This window comes from Hibiscus syriacus, unplaced genomic scaffold (genome assembly GCF_006381635.1).
Source record: "Hibiscus syriacus cultivar Baekdansim isolate YM2019G1 unplaced genomic scaffold, ASM638163v2 tig00004035_pilon, whole genome shotgun sequence".
Classification (NCBI taxonomy): domain Eukaryota; kingdom Viridiplantae; phylum Streptophyta; class Magnoliopsida; order Malvales; family Malvaceae; genus Hibiscus; species Hibiscus syriacus.
In genome coordinates, this window is record NW_024061993.1 from 282,622 (window position 1) to 305,005 (window position 22,384).

The 22,384-nt window shown below is 34.3% G+C and overlaps 1 protein-coding gene across 1 annotated transcript; it reads right to left on the reverse strand.

Moving 5' to 3' along the window:
* On the reverse strand, positions 1 to 22,008 carry LOC120186955 (methylesterase 3-like). Its single transcript, XM_039190763.1, has 4 exons — positions 21,820 to 22,008; positions 21,650 to 21,775; positions 1,249 to 1,304; positions 1 to 130 (listed from the first exon to the last, which is right to left on the reverse strand). Exons 1-4 carry the CDS (start codon positions 22,006 to 22,008, stop codon positions 1 to 3), a joined length of 501 nt encoding a protein of 166 aa, XP_039046694.1.
* Positions 22,009 to 22,384: the final 376 nt, after the last annotated feature.

Here is a 22,384-nt window from a genome sequence, read left to right on the forward strand (position 1 = left end):
TCATCCAACTTTTTTCTCAACCCCTCCCATCACCCCCTTAAATAAACTCCTCAATTTCACCACTTCTTTCACCACTCCATCAATTTTTCCACCCACTTCCCTCTTAAGGCTCTCAATTGCCTCTTCGATTCTGGATTGTCTTTCCAAACAATCAGAAACGACTTTTTTAGCTCCGCCAACTCAGACATCAAAATGTCAAATTTACTTGAACTGGCCTGACCATCATCCCCCTTTTACCTTCTCTTCTTTCTCCTCCTCTTCCTCCTCTTCCACCTTTACATCCTTGCCAATAACCTTCAAAATTAAATTACAATATTAATACATTGGATTATATTCTTAATATTATATAATTACTTTTATTACCCTTTCTTTCTTGTTCGGTCTTTCCAACTTCAACTTCGCCATCACTCTAATTACTTCTTCCTTCCCCATGCACATATGTGTGCCACTCCGGTTCTTTGGAATGCCGACATACTATTATAGTCAGACCAAAAATCGAACAATGCAACCTACATTTATAATTAAATTTATCATTTTATATAATAACTATATTATCATTTTATATAAAACCCAACACGTCTTTCATCTTATTTACCTCTAAGATTGTTATGCACCCTTTGAGGTATCTCTGGCTTCGACCCTTCTAAAAGTTGTTTATTGATTCAATCAATCTGGAATAGACATATTTAGCCCAATTCAATTTACCTTGCAAGCCTTCATCGTAAATCAACTTCATATTGTCCTTGCTCGAGCATGTATCACTCGTTGAACAAAGAAAGATTCCGACAAGGTACAATAGTACACAGGTCTTTAGGTTATCCCCCTCGTAAGCTTCGCTTTTAATTTCCTCTTCAAGTCCAGCATATGTTACCTTGTGCTTTAAATCATATTTCATCGCAAGTGTTTACCATTTCTTCGTCTTAATGACTTCTTCAACACTATTGTCTTTATCTTCTAGCCCAAGACTGCTACAACACATGGGACCCCCCAGAGGAAACCAATAATCACCATATTTAACTCCACATTGTTCTACATCAAATTGCTCCACCAAGGATCGACTAAATTATGGAGTTCAGTCTTTTGATGCTACACTTTGTCGACACTTCTACATTTTTAAAAAATATATAATGTTGTTGTTCTTATATATCTTTTATCACAGTATTTACAAGTTTAATGAATACCTTCTTTTCATGTGCTTTTCTCCGAGCTTTGTATTGTTATCTATCCTTTTTTGACCGTGTCACGTACGATTCCTTCTCAGCATCACTCATCGACTTCCATTTCTCCAACAACTCATGTTTCACCTAAAATTAAGCATAAACGTTTCTTAATCAATACATTAACGCTAAATAATACTCAATGTCAATTTCATTTTACATACCGAACCGATGTTGTGATTACCAACTTCCTTCATCTTTTGGCATTCAATCATACTGTCAACATTTAAAATTTGTAATCAATTTAAAGTTCTTACATTCTTTAATCCAATTACCATTTCAACAATAATAACAAAATACATTGATACTTACTAGAAGTACATATATCCACCCAGTGGTTGCTTTCAATTTACTTCATTGTTGATACTCTCAGACTCCATTTCAATGTCATCTTTGGAAACAACAATTGCAAGATCCGTTGACTTCATTTTTCCTTCATACATCAGTTTACGCAAATCAAATCAAATACTGGTTATATAGTTTATTCAATATACAAGTATCGATAACTAATCTTATAGTGAAACGGTTTCCTTCAAAAGAATCGGAATACTCTCTACTACAAGTATTGGTACATTTATACAACCTACAATATCATTTTCTACCTATAATATTATATACAAGTATTAATATTTATTTTCTACCTATAATATCAATTTCTAACTCTAATCGTTCCCAAATCCTTCTTTTCTTCGAAATCCCCAAACCCATAAACCATAATCCCTATTTATAATTATTGTAATACTAAAAAAGACTAGGGTTTCCTTCAAACTAATAGGAATACTCTCTACTACAAGTATCCGTACATTTATACAACCTACAATATCATTTTCTACCTATAATATTTTATAAAAGTATCGATATTTATTTTCTACCTAGAATATCATTTTCTACATGTAATAGGTCTCAAATGCTTCTTTACTTTAAAAACCCAAACCCATAAACCCATATTTCTGATTATTTTAATAGTAAAAACTAGGGTTTCGACAACGTACTTTTCGATTCGGCTGCAGCAACAAACATGCACTTCGCTTTAAAAATGCCTTCCTTTTATTTCGCAGCAACTAATACGCTTCGATTTCGAAAACTACAGCCGTGTTATATCTATTTTCACAAGAAATGCAACTATGTCTTTGATATTTTAACCGGATATGTTATTTATATTTAATCGATACAATTACCCAAGTCTCGATACTTTTGTGTCAGGTTTCGATACTTTTGATACGTTTTCATTTTTTTCTTTTAAAAGTATTGATAATATGATATATTTACTTATTAAAGTATCGATACCTTCAACATATTTGGTAGCGCTTTACCGGTTTTGTCATATTTTAACTTGTTATATTGTCATGTATCGATACATGTTTATAATGTATCGATACTTATAGACGCTATTATTGTAATTCGTTTAAATTCCTAAAGTATCGATAATATGATACATATACTTATAAAAGTATCGATACCTTCAACATATTTGGTATCTCTTTACCGGTTTTGTCATATTAAAACCGGTTATATTGTCATGTATCGCTACATATTTATAAAGTATTGATACTTTACAGGCGTTATTATTGTAATTCTTTTAAATTCCTAAAGTATCGATAATTTGGTGCATATACTTAGAAAAGTATCGATACAAATTTCAATAATTCAGGTATTTCTACTTATTTTGTCAAATTGAAACCGGTTTTGTCAAACTTAAACCTTTTATATTGTTATGTATCGATACTTCTTTGCAAGGTATCGATACCTACCAACAAGCTAAGTTTGTCGGTTGCCAAATTTTTTAATATTTCTTCATGATTTCCACCTACAACATTATTATTACTCAACATTTTTGGTAGCGCTAAACTGACTTTGTTAAATATCTTATTATGTTTTCCGTAACGTCGTATATAGTCCGCCTTTCCTGATACTCTCCTTGGACATCATGACCATATGATTGAATCCTTCGATGACTTGTACTTGATGGGGCGGGTTTACCTGGATCATCCACTATACAAAATCCTCCTTTGAGACCATGTCTTTATCTGAAATTATAAAAAAATCGATTAACTGACTCGTATTTCTCCTGGGAGAGTACCAGTTTTCTTGACATGTCTTCTTCATTATACAAATATCGGTCTCATCAGCATACTCGCCAACAGGGCAAGCCCTGAGCCCAGGCGTGGAGGGCAACCGCCTAGGGCCCAGATTTTACAAGGGAGCCATTTTTAAAAATAATAATAATTTAACTATTAGAAAATAGAAGATATGTAAAACGATTCATAGTGTATATATATAAAAATCAATTTGTGGTTTGACTTTTATCCATCTCTTGTCTGTTAGCTATGTTTTGATGGGACAAGGGCCCATTTTTAAAAATAATAATAATTTCACTATTAGAAAAGTAAAAGATATGTAAAACGGTCCATAGTGTATATATATAAAAATCAATTTGTGGTTTGATTTTTCATCCATCTCTTGTTTGTTAGCTATGTTTTGATGGAATCCATAAAGCCTATACATGTTGTTCATGTTTTCTTAATAATCGCGCCAAAATCCCATTTCAATTTGAAATGGTTATTGTCAGTACTCTGGAAATCAGGACCAAACCATTGTACATACCATTTTTCCTTAAAACTGAATTATAATTTATAAATGTTACCTTTTTGGTTTTACCCATTTTATAACTTTATTTAAAAAAAACTCTAAGCCGTTTCACTCTCAGGGCCGGCCCTGAGCTCAGGCGTAGAGGGCGACCGCCTAGGGCCTAGATTTTACAAGGGGCCCATTAAAAATAATAATAATTTAACTATTAGAAAATAGAAGATATGTAAAATGGTTCATAGTGTATATATATATATATATAACTCAATTTGTGGTTTGACTTTTCATCCATCTCTTGTCTGTTAGTTATGTTTTGATGGGACATGGCCCCAATTTTAAAAATAATAATTTAACTATTAGAAAAGTAAAAGATATGTAAAACGGTCCATAGTGTATATATATAAAAATCAATTTGTGGTTTGAGTTTTCATCCATCTCTTGTATGTTAGCTATGTTTTGATGGAATCCCATAACTCCAACACATGTTGTTCCTGTTTGATTAATAATCACGCCAAAATCCCATTTCAATTTGAAATGGTTATTGTTAGTACTCTGGCAATCGGACCAAACCACTGTACATACTATTTTTCCTTAATGTCGAAACGATTTTTTCCTCAAAAGGTGAGATTTTGAAAACCACATCAATTTTTAATTTATCTCTTTCAATTAATTTTTAAAAAAATAAATACAATTTAAAAAATCTCTCGTTTCGAAAAATTGGGATTTCGTTTACAATAGAAAAATATGGTTCGAAGAGTCGCCACCAATCTTTGATTAGGGTGTGATTGGGCACCCAAAAACATTTTTGTTATTTTAAATAAAAATTAATTTTAATTAAAACAACAAGTTAAAGTCTGTGTTACCAAAATCGAGTTCGGGAGTCGGTTACGAGTGAGGAATGATTAGCACCCCACAATGCCCTAAATCGGTACCTAGTCGATTAATTAACGTCTTTGCAATGAACTTTACAAATTCGAACTTAATTTGATTTTTGATCCCATAAAACAAAGATGTGAATTTAATAATATTCAAAAGCACCCAAATAAATTAAATTAAATTAAATTTACCAAGTCATTTTAGAAAGATAAAGAATGTTCGATTATTTACAAATATCGAGACCAGATCTTAAAAGCTATAACAACCTTTTCTCGATAAATTTAAATAGCCGAATATTTATTTTTCTTCCATTCTCAAATTTTAAAGTGATTGATCAATTTTTAGGCGTGACTAATGGGATACAATTTTATTTTAAAATCATTAAAAGTGGACCTCAAATGCGTTATGACAACCCACTTAAAACAATTTTAAATTAAAAGTGTATTACCTTAATCTAATTATGTAATATGTCGAGTTATGCACATGAGGATATCATACAAATTGTAAAACAAAAATGTTATGATCACATATACATTAAAGATTAAATAAAGAGCTATCATGTAAAGTAACATATTCATAACAAAATTACATACACCTATTTAATAATATAAGTTAAACGCATGTTGTAATCCATTTATGTTGTAATGTATAAGTTAAAAGCATGTTGTATACGCAAAAACAACATACAACATATTAACTGAAACATGTTTGATATAAATATATACATAATATTTACGAACTAGTGTTTAATAATAAATAAATAAATAAGCACAAATCCATGATTTAAACGTGAATACATGCAACTTTTGAGGGATTGAAAATCTGAGTTTACCAAACAAAATCGGTGGCCAAAACTTAATTAACCCAAATGCTTTAATATATAAGCTAAACTCCTAAATTTAGCACTGCCGTTTCCAGTACCCTTTTCCATTCTCCCTTTCTTCCCCGATAGCTGAACCGAGAGCCTCCATCGCCACCATTCGGCCACCACACCTTGGTGGCCAACTTTATTCGACTGCAACCGTACTTCACCTCAACCGACCGGCAACCCAACGACGAAAGAAGCCTAACCACTTCGGTTTTCCATATCCCAAAAAAACCCACTCTCAACCGAGGACTTTGGCGCACACCTAACCTTCACGATTGAGAAAACCATTCCGATGACCACCCTCAACGGTAACTCTCTACTTCTCCGGCGATCGACTCAACTTCTCTTCCTAACTTCCTTTACACTCTTCAAAACCCATAACCCTCTCTTCAAAGCACCCCAACGACGAAAGAAAACGAAGAAGAAAGGTAAATTTCTCTATCTTTTTCTCTACGCTTTGTTTTGTTTCATAACTTACATGTACTAAATCTAATCTCAACTCTTTTTTATGTCATAACCCGTACTAAGAACAAATAGAGTCAACAAGACTTCACTTGAGTTCGATAACCCAGGTGATTTAACCTCAAATTCTCTTTTTATTTATTTCAAATGAAAACCTAAGGTCATGATTCCTAAGAAACCTTTTTTAGACATGCAAAATATGTTTTATTTACTGATGCATTCGAAAGAAATGAAAATTAGCGAAGAAAATACTATTGTACAAATAATAAAGAAAATGAACCTTGAAAGAATTAGACTTTTGACTTGATTGCTTTGGTTCGTTGAAACAAGCGAACTCTTCTGTTTCCTTTGATCTCCAAATAGGAGAAAAGTCCAGTACAATGTTTTTCTGGTTGTTACTATTTAATGTAAAGAGAAACAATCATGGAGATTCTTTGCTTTGCTCTCGGTTAATTGCTGATATTCTTTTTTTGTTTTCTAGTGGTTAATTTCTTTTAGTTTTCAATAGTTAATCCCTCCACTATATGATTATATTAATTGCTAAAAACCGACCCCAATTTCTCTCCACTTTTGCATACAGTTGCTGTCCATTGGGCTTGAGATGGGCCTCCAGCTGGTTTGGGCTCTCATTGCTTCGGGTCTGCTATGACTTGGCCCTGTACAAATCGAGTATCTACAGCTACCCCTCTTTACTCATTGTCATGTAATGAGAATAGGGAAAAGATCAAAAGATGATCGAATTTGTCCAGTCACAAAAACCTCAAGAAGTTAATCCACTCCACCGTTACTTCGGGATAAATTAGACTTGAAAAATCTTCAAATGACGGGTCCGCTCCCTCTTGTTCAGGATTAAGGAACTCGAACAATCTTCTAAAAACGGTTCGCTCCCTATTGCTTCATGGAGTAGAACTCGATAATCTTCTTCTTACGGGTTCGCTCCCTTTTGCTTCAGGGAGTAGAACTCGAATAATCTTCTTCCTACGGGTTCACTCCCTCTTGCTTCAGGGAGAAGAACTCGAACAATCTTCTGCCTACGGGTTCGCTCCCTCTTGCTTCAGGGAGTAGAAATCGAACAATCTCTACCTACAGGTTCGTCCCCTCTTGCTTCAGGGAGTAAACTCAGACAATCTTCTGCCTACAGTCCTCCCTCTTGCTTCAGGGAGTAAAACTCGAACAATTTCTGGTGTGCTTCTGCTACACTATTCTCCCATGAAGGCTCAACTTCGAAGGTTAAACCTGAAAATCAAATGTTGCCACTCATTAATGTATGCTTGAAGATTTGAAAAACATTATACTCGAAAAAATTAGAATTTAAGAGAATCTTTGAGAATCTATTTCTCTTGTGGGAGCTTGTCTCGCAATAACTAGATATAAGAATCTTCTTGGAATCGACTACCATCTGAACCTATCTCTTTTGGGACTTTGAATTGGTTAATGACTCCCCGTGCTCATTTCCTTTTAATCAATTGATCAACTTCTTTGTACTCAAGAACCTTCGTTTTCCTCTCACATCTAATGATATGATGTTTGCTCTAACACTCTTCCGAGAAGGCTTAAAATGGCACGAAGGACTTATCATCTTGCTCGAAAGACTTACAAATGACCTGAAGGATTTCATCATCATGCTCGAAAGACTTACTGATGGATTTGCTTCACTACTCTTTGGTGAAGGCTTACAAATTACCCGAAGGATTTAATCATCATCCTCGAAAGACTTACTGATGGCCCGAAAGACTTACTGATGGCCCGAAGGACTTCATCATCATGCTTGAAAGACTTACTGATGGGTTTGCTTCACTACTCTTCCGTGAAAGCTTACAAATTACCCGAAGGATTTAATCATCATGCTCAAAAGACTTATTGATGGCCCGAAGAACTTACTAAGTGAGAAATTTTGGAAATCGTCTTTTTAGTTTTCAAAGGTTTCATTTCCTTAAAATATCACTTTCTTATTTTTAAAATTCATGTGAAAACATCCTACCTGAAGGTCTTATGGATGGCTCGAATGACTTATCATCTTGCTCTAAAGGCTTACAGATGACCCGAAGGATTTCATCATCATGCTCGAAAGACTTATTGATGGCCCGAAGGACTTAAATTGTTTACTGGATAAGAAACCTTACTTATTTTTAAAAATCTCAAATTTCATATTTTAATGAGAAATCCTTCTCATTTCACTTCATAAAAATGACTTAATGATCGGTCCACGTGCCCCGCTTCAAAGCAATGCTTCCTCTGTGGATTGACCCCTACGTTCTTCAGGTTCTGCCTCACTAAACATGATTCCCTGTATTTGATGTTTAATTTATGCCTTTCAATTGTCGAGATTTTAACATCCTGCATCTTCTCTTTTCATTGAAAGATCTGCTAAAATCATGTGTTTATGCATGAAACACGAATGTAATTAAATGTATCAATGTAATGCATTTTATTTTATACAAATGATGTTCCCATGAATGCATAAATGTTGATTCCATCTTTATTTGACTTCAAAGTGGTGAACTTAGTCTTCTTCTACTTGATCATTCCTCTCTGGGGTTTGCTTTAGATATCCGTATAACAACTCATAATTTCCAATTTGCATTTTTGAAGAGCCTTCTGATCTTCTTCTATCTTCTTGTTGTCTTCGTTTTCTATCTTATTTCAGAGAAATTGTTTTCTCTCTCAACTTCTTGCTATGATTAGAAATACCACTGTGTTGCTCCCTTTCCGTCCTTAGCTCAATTACGCTTTCTAAGTTGTTCTTTCAAGACTCTGCCATTGATTGATGCTCGGTTGGTTTGCTTTACAGGGTAAGCTCTGCTCAAATTCACGGTCTGCCCCTGACACTTCAAGTTGTGAGACTCATTCTCAATATCTTCTTGGTCTGAATCTTGTTATCCCAACATGATCTGGGTTTCTGGTCATGCCCAAAGTGGGTACTCATGGATTTCTTCATGCCCAACATATCATAACTTGAATGTTGTCAAGTAGTTTAAGGGCGCCTCTTCACATTGTCACAAACACTTAAGAAGTGATCAATTCCTCTAACAAAATGTCTTGCATTTTATACAAGCTGTAATATATGCCCTTTCTAAATAATGAGATCATCTTCTTGATGGGTTATTGACAACGTCACAAGGAAATGTCACAAGTTTTATTCTTTAGTCCTTTTAATCTCTCAGACCACTTGCTTTCAATACTGTGAAATGCTTCATTATTCTGGCATCATTTATTTTTTCTACAACAGAGGCAAATGAATCTTTCCAGCTTCAAGGACTTTTCACATTTGAGACTGTCCTGTTTAAAAATGTTTTTACTCTTTCTCTTATTTTAGGGATCAAAGAATGAAAGAATTTTATAAAAAATTGCCCTTAATTCAAGCTCACAATTAAATCAAATCATAAACATGAGTTCACAGAATATCAAAAGAATCAATAGATTCTTTAATGTTTTCAAAGTTATAGCTCTTAGACAAGTGTCAAAATTGATGGGTTGGCTTCCTATTTTTTAAGGTTTCGACCACCAAAATTTCACTTCCCTCTCGATCGTCGTGAATATTTTAACATGCACCTCTTTCTCGGCTTGGTATTTTAATCGGATACGGACAAAATGACGTAACTTGCATAATCAATTACTAGACTTTCTAGAACACTTCTATTTAGTTCTCTGAAATCTTCCATTTGTTCAAGCTTCATAGACTCCTCTAACAAAGGTAGTGCAGAAATATCGGTCTAAAAATGAAATTCCTGAGTGCTCGTGTGATATTGACTATAACAGGTGTTCCTTAACTCCTTAGTCCATTTTTACCAAAACTCCTTATGCATAAAATTGATTTAATTTGCCATTATCTGGCTAGCTGAAATAAGCTTTATTGTAATTTGCCTCTATCGGGCTAGCTGAAGGGTTCATCTCATCACAAAGTCTTTGACTTGACAATCACAGTGGAGCATACACCAAATTCCAAGTACCCGATCAAGGTCATGGTTTGAATATAATATATTCATAAAGCCAGGGCTTCCGAGTTTCCTATATAACCAATTGCCTTAGCGGAATAGCTCAGTTTTATTATATACATATAATATAATCACCTTTATCAGGGTAGCTGAATTCTATCCATAAAGTGGGGCGTTTAACCAATTGCTCTAGAGGGACAACTCAAGCTTTATTGTATACATATAATATTATAATATGGGTATACAGATCCAATTTCTTAAGCTTGTCAAGAAGAACCTGTCATAGTCTAGGTGTTGTTGAAAGTCAAAAATCTCATCGTTAGGAGTTCAATTCCCAAGTAACTGACCTAAACTAGACTCATGTACTCGACTATTCTATCCGTAAAGATCATAATCATCATTGAACGTCATCAACAAAAGTGTGGTCTATTCAGTTTCGTGACATCATACACAAAAGATGCCCCACGTTGCCCGCTCCTATACATACCTGAATACCAAGCCTCTTGTTCATTCCCTTATAAGACGAGAAGGTTATTTCCTGCAAGAAAGGGTATGGTGTTCGATTGTATATCATGGGGGTAAGGTCCAGAGTCCTTGTTTTACTAGTTTTCAATCATTTCACTTTGTGAAAGAACAATAACTCTGACCATTTACAGAGTTTTTTAATTCAGTTGATATTCAAAGAATTTCAAATTGCAAATTTAATTCAATGTTCGCCATCCTTAAAGTAGCATGAATTCATTTAAATATCATTACAAAAAAACTAATAAGAAAGTAAAAAAAAACATGTTCAAACAAGATGTTGCAAATGAAATAAAGCTCCATCATGAATGAAATGATCTCTTCCTAATTAGGATGCCCCATTACCCATATAATGTCGTGGTACTTAACTCAAACGGATGTTACATATTATTCTTTGATGCCCCACTCAAGCTCGTCATCCACTGTTCCACCAATTCCTCTGTTAACGTCCCATTTGCCACAAGCATCTATATCTCCTTTAATAGCAGACTACAGTTTCCCGTAGAATGTCCCAATGCCCCCAAGTGGAAATCACAGACATTATCTTGATCATAGCTGTGAGCAAAAAGGTCTGGTTGCACTTTCACTAGCCTCGGTGTGAGGTATTGACCTTCAATCAAATGGCGATACAGATCTAAGATAGGAGTTTGGAAAACTTTCAAAGCATTTTTTGATCTTGGGACTTTCTTTGGACGTCTCGAGTAACCCGCTGCCCCTTTTCTTTTACGGCTGTGAGAGCTCTGGACGTAACATTCATTCACCTCATCAGCTTGTTCCTTTTTATTGGTTGGGTTTTAGAAGTGTCTTTCAAGTTTCCTTTGCTGATTGTATCCTCAATTAACTCCCTAGCTGTCATAAGATCCTTGAAGTTATCATCGACTTTCCCAGCATTAACTCAAAGAAAGGAGCTGGAAGAGAATATGAAACATATATGATATTTCTTCTTCTAACAAAGGAGGTTGAACTTGTGTTGCCACTCCTCTCCATCTTAGGGAATATTATTTAAAGCTCTCAGTAGCTTTCATTTGTATCCTTTGAAGGTCATGACATTTTGGGGCTAAGCCTTTAACATATTGATATTGCCCCAAAAAAAATCAGCTAAGTTAACCCATGTCTTGATCTGTTCTTTGTTCAAACGGTTATACCATACTATAGCTGGCCCAGCAAGACTATCATGGAAGTAATGAATCAATAGGTTGTCATTATTTAGGCACCCTTCCATCTTTCTACAAAACATCTTCAGATGAATTATGTGACAACTAGTGCCATCATATTTCTTAAAATTAGACACCCTAAATTCATGTGGGATGACCAAATCAGGGACCAAACTGAGTTCTCTAGCTTCTAACTCCTTGTGAGGGGCATTAACAATCTTCATATCTTCAATGGCTTCATTCAACCACCTGAATTTGTCTTCAAATTGCTCAAAATTAACGAGGCTCATCCCTAGGTCTGAGTTAGACGCTCCAGGGCAAATTATCACTCTTGATGTACCAGTCTGATGAGATTGATTTCCTTTATCCTCTATTTTCTCTTTACCAGCAGCCTGTGGTACCAGTACCTGGATCATTTGATTCGATACGTCTTGCAAAGAACCTGATGCTTGATTCCCCGTATCTTGTTGTGACCCGACTAACTGCTCTTGCAACTGATCTTGTGATCCCTTATGAGATTGCTCTATTATTTTCATTTGCTTATTCATGACGATGAGGAAGTAGCATGAATGGATGATATTATTATTACTGTCACATAACCTTCTATAAATTATTTATGTGTTTTTATAATTAATGCATGTAAAATGCTTAAATAAATACATGTAATGCAAATACAAAAGTGTCATTCCAGAGTGACCATCTTAAAACAACTTTCATTGAACACAAAGGTCTCGATACATCAAACAAACTTTACATATAACAGACAGCTTTCAATCCAAATTTTTCTATCTCCTTCAAAATCCAATTTAATTTACACTCATGCTCGGGGGTCGAGTTGTCAATCTGCTTTAATTTTCTTGCAAAGCCAGCTAAATCAGCCCATTTTTTAGCCACATTGCTTGCTTGGGTCATAGTTTCTTTCATGACGTTGTCTATTTTCTCTATCTTGAGTGCCGATTCTCGGAGCTGTAGACACTGTTGTTGAATCTTCCTTGTAAGAAAGTTATTGTGGTTGTGAAGCTCTTGTATAAGATCACTATAATCATCCACAATCTTCATCAACTTCTTGTTCTTGGCTCTAACGACTTCTAACTCAACGTCATTCTCCCGCTTGTGGCGTTGATATGAAAATTCCATATTGGCAATGGACCTATTCAACATCTAATTTTCGGCCTGATATCTTCCCAAATTATCAACACTATATTGCGTCTTTTTTCTGCAATTTGTAAATCATGAGAAAACTTCTTGGCTCGACCTTCTTGCACCTTACAATTCCTTCTCCACTGTTCAGCGTCATTCTTCAGTTTAGCGTCATTCTTCAGTTTAGCGACTCTTGTTATCCACTCATCTGGGACATTTCCTATACCAGCAAATTTACAAGCTTGACTAATCATTTGAAAACTATCTCGCATGGCTTCCATCTCTCTACTCAATTTATCATTTTCACTCCTTAAATGGTGAATCAGAGTTTCGTATTTTGACAAATAATTTTCTTCCTGGATGTCCTCACTGATACCCTTACCTTTGGTCACTTTTGGTTCAAACTCAACAGGATAATCCGTTTTCAAACTGGGTTGTCCATTCAATTCAAATCCAATACTCCATGATCTAGAAGAAGTTGGACTCGACGTTTGAAGGTAGAACAATTCTCAATAGAATGTCCTTGAATCCCAGCATGATATTCACAACGAACGTTGACGTCATACCAACTTGGATATGGAGGCTGCAAAGGTTTCACATAATACGGGGCTACTTCTCATGCTTCTAACAGTTCATCATACAATTCCTTATATGATATTGGGATGGAATCACAACGAGAGCCACCTCTCAACTTGGGTTGAATTGGAGTTTACAGTTTTATTTCCCCTGATGTTGGGAGTAGACTATCAAACACCAACGAGTTTTGACTACATGGCTTCTTTTCATCCTTCTGAACTTCTATAGTTGCCACTATTTCCTTGGTATTTCCAAACAACTTGTTGATACGAACAATGATTGTGTGTGATTTCTCATACTGACTAGAATCAGCAGGTTCTAAAGTAGTCCCTAGCGTATATGACACCTTGAGATTGTTTTCATTGAGTTCTTTCTTTTCTTTTGTAGAAGTCTCTCTTCCTTTGGACAAAACATCTATTATATTCATCATCTTGGACATCTTCTCTTTTATCTCTCTTATCTCATTATGCTCTTCGTCAGACATATGGTATTTATGTGCGCAACTCTCCACTATTTTCGAAGCTTTCTCAGAATGCCATTTCTTGACTGTGTTATAGTCTGTTTGATCATAAAACCCCTTGTCCATCATGAAAACCTTTTACTATGATAACCACTCAAAAATCAACACCTTTTGAATATGTCATGATCATGCAATGCAGACAAAGAGAAAAACAACACAAAAACAAGTTAGTACAAATGAGATAACAAAATGACAAAAAGCAACAATAAAAAAAAATAAATTAATGCTAATAAGAATACAAATGCAAATGCAAATGCACAAGATGTTAATTCCAAAAGTGACCACCATAGAACAACCTTCATTTAGACAACAAAAATTCAGTACACCATGTAGTCAAAATATAAATGTGATTCTTCATTTCTTCATTTCCTTGAGCCGTACTCTTCATGGAATCTAATATTGAACCCAAAGTTATCGGCATACTTTATCACCTTTAATGACGCCATATGTCTTTAAATTGAATCTTGAGGTCTCCATTTTTACTTTCAATACGAAGTGATCTTCATGTCTTTGTGAAGGGTCTTCTTGTCCTTGGTATAACTGTATCTATCTTCTGAGAGAATATCTTGGCCTTCACTCCTTTAAAATAAGTCTTCAATCAGCTTCAGATTTCTTCATTCATCGGATGTTCTTCTTCATTGTTCATTTGAACATCTTTGGATCACCCGATTTTGACTACATGGTTGAGAATTTCTTGTCTCAATATGTCCAGCCTTCTTATTAGTCAATCACTTGCGAATTAACACCTTGTGATGACATGAAGATGCGAATGTAATAAAATCAAAATAAAATAGTCATAAAACAAAAATGGGTTAGTGTACATAATATCAACAACAAAATAATAAGTATCATAATTATTAAATAAAACATACCCTCATATGTTGTCTACCCAATCATGCTTTAGTAGATCCTACCCAACATGATATCTACCCCCATGCTTTGTTTGAACATTAAAACCCTAATCGCATGATATCTAATTCGCATGCTTGCTCGAGAAAAATAAACCTAACTGCATGATCTCTAGTTCGCAAGCATTTATTCGAAAAGTGAAAATAAATGACTCAAAAAGCTTTTCCTTGTGTACCCTCCTCATGGGACTCTTAAGGTTCGGGTTAGGCTCGACCTAAGTTCGGGCTCTATGTTCACTATATGTTAGGTTCGATTCTAAAGTAATAGGTTCTAGAATTGCCTTTGTCGATGCCCCCTTGGGCTACCGAACCCTCAATCCTGGCCCATCACAGGCTTTAGGGGATCGAGTTTAATTTCGAGGGAACACACCTCCTTATGTCCATGCGGAGGTGATTACCATCACGAGGACCATAAGGCGTGAGCTCCAGGAGCGATCCACTATCCCATGCGGAGGTGAAAACCACACGAGGGCATAGTCTCTCACTCCTACTTAATTTGGACGGAGCGGGGTTTTAGCTCATGTCATGAAAATTTAGTTGTGCAGTGTGTGAGGAAAAGCGAAAAAAAACACAATAAAGACACTCAAAATTTCCTAAATTCACACAATTAATTTGAAACCATTAATAAACAGATCAGTACAACTATTTAATGGTTAATAAAATTAGAAACAAAAAATATTAAAACCAAACAAGGGATCAAAAAACCAAATTAGAACGAATTTATAAATTTCATTTGTAAAGACACTTAATTAATTGACTATCGACCTAACACTCTAAAAAAAGTCCCCAGCAAAGTCGCCAAGCTGTCGAAACGATTTTTTCCTCAAAAGGTGAGATTTTGAAAACCACATCAATTTTTAATTTATCTCTTTCAATTTTGGGATTTCGTTTACAATAGAAAAATATGGTTCAAAGAGTCACCACCAATCTTTGATTAGGGTGTGATTGGGCACCCAAAAACATTTTTGTTATTTTAAATAAAAATTAATTTTAATTAAAACATCAAGTTAAAGTCTGCGTTACCAAAATCGAGTTCGGGAGTCGGTTACGAATGAGGAAGGATTAGCACCCCCACAACGCCCTAAATCGGTACCTAGTCGATTAATTAACGTCTTTGCAATGAACTTTACAAATTTGAACTTAATTTGATTTTTGATCCCATAAAACAAAGATGTGAATTTAATAATATTCAAAAGCACCCAAATAAATTAAATTAAAATTACCAAGTCATTTTAGAAAGATAAAGAATGTTCGATTATTTCCAAATATCGAGACCAGATCTTAAAAGCTATAACAACCTTTTCTCGATAAATTTAAATAGCCGAACATTTCTTTTTCTTCCATTCCCAAATTTTAAAGTGATGGATCAATTTTTAGGCGTGACTAATGGGATACACTTTTATTTTAAAATCATTAAAAGTGGACCTCAAATGTGTTATGCCAACCCACTTAAAACAATTTTAAATTAAAAGTGTATTACCCTTAATCCAATTATGTAATATGTCGAGTTATGCACATGAGGATATCATACAAATTGTAAAAAAAATGTCATACGATCACATATACATTAAAGATTAAATAAAGAGCTATCATGTAAAGTAACATATTCATAACAAAATTACATACACCTATTTAATAATATAAGTTAAACGCATGTTGTAATCCATTTATGTTGTAATGTATAAGTTAAAAGCATGTTGTAATACGCAAAAACAACATACAACATATTAACTGAAACATATTCGATATAAATATATACATAATATTTACGAACTAGTGTTTAATAATAAATAAATAAAAAGCACAAATCCATGATTTAAACGTGAAAACATGCAACTTTTGAGCGATCAAAAATATGAGTTTACCAAACAAAATCGGTGGCCAAAACTTAATTAACTCAAATGCTTTAAAATATAAGCTAAACTAAAAAAACCTAAGCTAAACTCCTAAATTTAGCACTGTCGTTTCCAGTACCCTTCTCCATTCTCCCTTTCTTCCCCGATAGCTGAACCGAGAGCCTCCATCGCCACCATTCGGCCACCACACCTTGGTGGCCAACTTCTATTGATTGCAACCGTACTTCACCTCAACCGACCGGCAACCCAACGACGAAAGAATCCTAACCACTTCGGTTTTCCATATCCCAAAAGAACCCACTCTCAACCGAGGACTTTGGCGCACACCTAACCTTCACGATGAGAAAACCATTCCGATGACCACCCTCAATGGTAACTCTCTACTTCTCCGGCGATGGACTCAACTTCTCTTCCTAACTTCTTTACACTCTTCGAAACCCATAAGCCCTCTCTTCAAAGCCCCCCAACGACGAAAGAAAACGAAGAAGAATTGTAAATTTCTCTCTCTTTTTCTACGCTTTGTTTTGTTTCATAACTTACATGTACTAAATCTAATCTCAACTCTTTTTTTTATGTCATAGCCCATACTAAGAACAAATGGAGTCAACAAGACTTCATTTGAGTTCGTATAACCCAGGTGATTTAACCCTAAATTCTCTTTTTATTTATTTAAATGAAAACCTAAGGTCATGATTCCTAAGAAACCTTTTTTAGACATGCAAAATATGTTTTATTTACTGATGCATTCAAAAGAAATGAAAATTAGCGAAAGAATACTACTGTACAAATAATAAAGAAAATGAACCTTGAAAGAATTAGACTTTTTCCTTGATTGCTTTGGTTCGTTGAAACAAGCGAACTCTTCTGTTTCCTTTGATCTCCAAATAGGAGAAAAGTCCAGTACAATGTTTTTCTATTTGTTACTATTTTATGTAAAGAGAAACAATCATGGAGGTTCTTTGCTTTGCTCTCGGTTAATTGATGATATTCTTTTTTTTGTTTTCTAGTGGTTAATTTCTTTTAGTTTTCAGTAGTTAATCCCTCCACTATCTGGTTATATTAACTTCTAAAAATCGACCCTAATTTCTCTCCACTTTTGCATGCAGTTGTTGTCCATTGGGCTTGAGATGGGCCTCTAGCTGGTTTGGGCTTATTTGGGCTCTCATTACTTCGGGTCTGCTACGACTTGGCCCCAGACAAATCGAGTATCTACACTTACAACTGAATTATAATTTATAAATGCTACCCTTTTTGGTTTTACCCATTTTATAACTTTATTTAAAAAAAACTATGAGCCAATTCACTCTCCCCATTTCTCTCTGCAACTCACAACCTAAAACATCCTAAACACTCCGATCTATTTACCTTAATCCAAATCAAAACTGAAAATCGCATAAATAAGGCCAAAACACCCTTAAACCGAGACCACAACTTTGGTTTCTGTTTGCTCCGACGAACTGGACTTCGATGGGAATTGGGAAGCTCCGATGACTCACAAGTAATACTTTCCTCTTTCTCTTTGACTCTATTTTGCTTTATAATTTTTTGTTTACATTCTTGTTGTATTCGAAATAAAAAACGAATGGATAAAGACTTATATTGATTCTCTAGTTTATGTGTTGCTTCAAGAAATTAAAGAAAATGTTTGGCATTCTCTAATTTCTCTTAAATGGAGAGGAAAAAGAAATAAATTATGATTTGTCTTGTGTGTAGTAAGGTTTTGACATATATTTCTAGTTTTAAATTATGATTTGTCTTGTGTGTAGTAAAATTTTGTTATAACTTAAATGTTTTAAAAGGATGATTGATATAATTTGCTAAGGCTCTGTTTGTTTGATGTTTCTTGATATTTTTATTTTGATGTTCATGTTATAACTATTAATATTTACGTCAACAGCGTCAATTATCAAATTGGGAATTTGAGATTTTATCTTACTCCAATGGATTACAATTCTAATTGAAGAATCCAGGTGCAATTGTTCTTTTCTTATACTTATTTATTAGAATTGGTTTGTTTTTGACTCTTTGATAAGATGTTGCCTAAAAAACATTTGTGTGGAAGTGAAAAAAGAAAAATAGGAAGCGAGATGAGGAGTTAAAGAAGTCACAAAAAGGTTCTCTTGATAAATTTGTGTTTAAAAAGGTTGATTCTCATGAAACTTTGAATCAATCAACTGAAAATTTACATACTGAAAATCCTGGAAATTCTGAAAATGTGGATGATGAAGTGAATGATCCAATTGACTTTAATGACGTGCCAATTGATGAAAATGTTGAAAATTTAGGCATTGGTGAATAAACACTTCCTCATTTGAATATATATGATCCTATAAATTGGGAGAATCTTGACAATAATGCGAGAGATATATTAGTTGAAAAAGGGCCCATAAGAGAAATGGATCTTGAATTTCCTGTTGATAAATATTATAGACATTTCTCATATGCATGTTATTCTAGAAAGTTGAGCAATGGTGAGACTAGTGATAGAAAATGGTTAGTTTATTCCAAAAATGTTGACAAAATATATTGTTTTTGTTGCAAGTTGTTTAAATCGATTAGTAATGTAAGTTTGTTAGCAAATGATGACTTAAGTGATTGGAAACATATTAGCCAAAGGCTTAAACAACATGAAAATAGTGTTTAACATATGACTAATATGAATACTTGGATTGAATTGAGAGTAAGATTGGATAAAAATCAAACAATCGATAAAGATTTGCAAGAATAGATTATGAAAGAGAAAGAGCGTTTGAGACAAGTGTTACAAAGAATATTCTCAGTTGTGAAATGTCTTGCTAAACATAATCTTGCATTTCGAGGATCCAATGAAAAACTATATCAAGATAGCAATGGTAATTTTCTGGGATTGATTGAAATGATTACAGAGTTTGATGTGATTATGCAAGATAATGTTAGACGCATTCAGGATCGTGAAATTCATTATCATTATCTTGGACATAAAATTCAAAATGAGTTCATTTCCCTTTTGTCTCAAAATGTGAGAAATTCTATCATTAAGATCATTAAAGAGGCTAAATACTTTTCCATAATTCTTGATTGTACACCTGATGTGAGCCATCAAGAATAAATGACCCTCATAGTTCGATGTGTTAATATATTAAATAACAAAGTTAAAATTGAGGAGTTCTTTTTGGAGTTTCTAAAAGTGGATGATACATCTGGATTAGGATTCTTTAATGAACTACAAAATGTTTTGAAGTCTCTTGATCTTAATGTTGATGATGTGAGGGGACAAGGTTATGATAACGATTCTAATATGAAAGGAAGGCACCAAGGTGTTCAAAAAGATTTCTTGAAATTAATCCAAAAGCATTATACATGCCTTGTGCTTGTCATAGTCTAAATCTCACTCTTGGTGATATGACACATTCTTGTGTTAAAGCTATTTCTTTTTTTGGAGTTGTTCAACGCATATATGCATTGTTTTTGGGTTCTACAAAGAGATGGAAAATTTTACTTGATAATGTTCCTGGATTAACTGTGAAATATTTATCAAATAATCGATGGGAGAGTCGAATTAAAAGTATCAAAGCTATTAGATTTCAATGTCCCCAAATAAGATTTGCTTTGTGTGAATTATATGAATCTTGTGAAAATGATGCAAAGTCAAAAAGTGAAGCTGAAAGTTTGGTGAATGCACTCTCAAGTTTTGAGTTTTTGCTTGGTCTTGTGATTTGGTATGAAATTTTATTTGTTGTTAATATGGTAAGCAAGAAATTACAATCTAAGTCTATGTGCATTGATACTACCATAAGGCAATTAGAAGGTTTGATGTTCTACTTAGAAAAATATAGAGATGAAGGCTTTACAAGTAGTATGAATGTAGCTAAAAGTCTTGCACTTGAAATGGATGTGGAGCCTATCTTTCCCACAAAACGTCGTGTGATTAGGAAGATTTTTTTTAGAGAGAATAATGAGGATAACGAAGTTGAATCACTTGAAGAGTCATTTAGAGTCAATTATTTTTTTATTGTGGTAGATATGGCAATTACTTCTTTGAAGAATAGATTTGAGCAATTGAAGACATTTGAAAGTATTTTTGGATTTTTATATGATTCAAATAAGTTAAAGTCATTAGATGATAATGAGTTGAAAGAATGTTGTGCTCATTTTCATTCTACCTTTTCTCATGGCAATTCATCGGATGTTGACTTAGATGATCTTTTCTCTGAATTAAAAGTCTTACAAATGACTTTGCCAACAGAATTGTTATCCGCCACTGAAATTCTTAAGTTTGTCAAATCTGCAGATTGTTATCCGAATGCTTCAATTGCTTATAGGATTTTATTAATTGTGCCTGTGATCGTAGCTTCAGCCGAAAGAGGTTTCTCAAAGCTTAAATTAATAAAAACGTATTTGAGGTCATCAATGTCAAAGAAAGGTTGAATGGTTTAGAAACATTAGCTATTGAGAAGGAGATGATAAGAAACATTGATGTTGATGTTATTATCAATGATTTTGTATCTCAAAATGCTAGAATAAACTGTTTCTTATGAGAATTTGTGTATGTTGTTTTGTAGGTGAGAGGCGTCAATTTTCGATTGAGAGAAACGATTCTAAGAGATGATTGAATACATAATAGGAGTAAATTGAGTGAAAAATTGTGATATCTCTTTATATATTTGGTAAAATAATGTTGGTTAATTTAATATAATCTACTCGTATAATTTTTAATAAAAAAATTTGTTTGGCGTTTACCGAAATTTATTCTTAAATTTTAAGTTATTTTTTTAAGGACCCTTATCTCTTATTTTGCCTAGGGCCCTTAAAATGTCAGGACCGACCCTGCTCGCCAATGCACAATTCTGTACTTTTTGTAGACAGTTTATTAGTAAATTTATACTATAACAATAGATGGTAATTTGAATCGAATCGAGTTCAATTATGAATATTTATTCAAATTCGATATTTTTAAATGATCCATGTTTTTCGAATTCGATATCTAAAACTCGGCTAAAATAGACCAAACCTATTGAAGCGAGTCTTATAAGGTTCAAATGATATGTACCTGAGGTGGGCTGAGTTGGCAGACTTCGGAACAAAGGAACATTGGACCAAAAGTGAAGATGGTTGGAAGGCCATCATCATCGTATGTACAACTGTTGTCCATTTGGGAATCTTGATCATTCAATGCCTTGTAACCAAAAACCAAACAATTAAAATTTGATAAATACCAACATAATCTGTCCTAATAATCATCTTTCGGATGAGAAGGGAAACGTTGAGTGTTGGTCCAGGCATTGTGGCAGTGACAAAAACCGCTACAGAAATCTTCTGAGAGAACATTTCCATGGCTTGGGAGATAGCCAAACCGCCTAAGCTGTGAGCAACAAGGACCACTTTTTCTTTAATAGGTAGGGATGCCATGAATTCCCTCAAGGGCTTGGTCTAATCAGAGATGGATCCGAGTGTTCACTTGCTTTGGATCCACACCTGAACCTGCCAGGTCTATGGCGGTGACCTTGTGTCCGCCTGATTTTAGCAGTGGCACCGCCTTATACCATGACCATGCACCGTGACAAGACCCATGGACAAGCACAAAGTGCTTTGCTTGTCCCAGACCCTTGGATGGAAAGTAGCAAATCACAAGTGAAATTAAGACCACCAGTTTCTGATTTTCATACATGTTTCCAGGTTAGGTTTTGGGGTAAAAGACTGAAGAAACTTCAAAGCAAAAGGGACTTGTGTTCTACTAAATGAAATCATTGATCCTCAAAAGTCAAAGGGTTACTTTTATAATATT

Bases quoted from the DNA above. Each gene is read 5' to 3' on its own strand.
- LOC120186955 (XM_039190763.1), bottom strand. From the start codon at position 22,008: ATGGCATCCCTACCTATTAAAGAAAAAGTGGTCCTTGTTGCTCACAGC. The intron at 1,305-21,649 runs GTACATATCATT...GCTTAATTTTAG, and splicing joins GCCAACTCAGCCCACCTCAG to GTGAAACATGAGTTGTTGGA. The intron at 131-1,248 runs GTACGTGACACG...AAGACAATCCAG, and splicing joins AGTGATGCTGAGAAGGAATC to AATCGAAGAGGCAATTGAGA.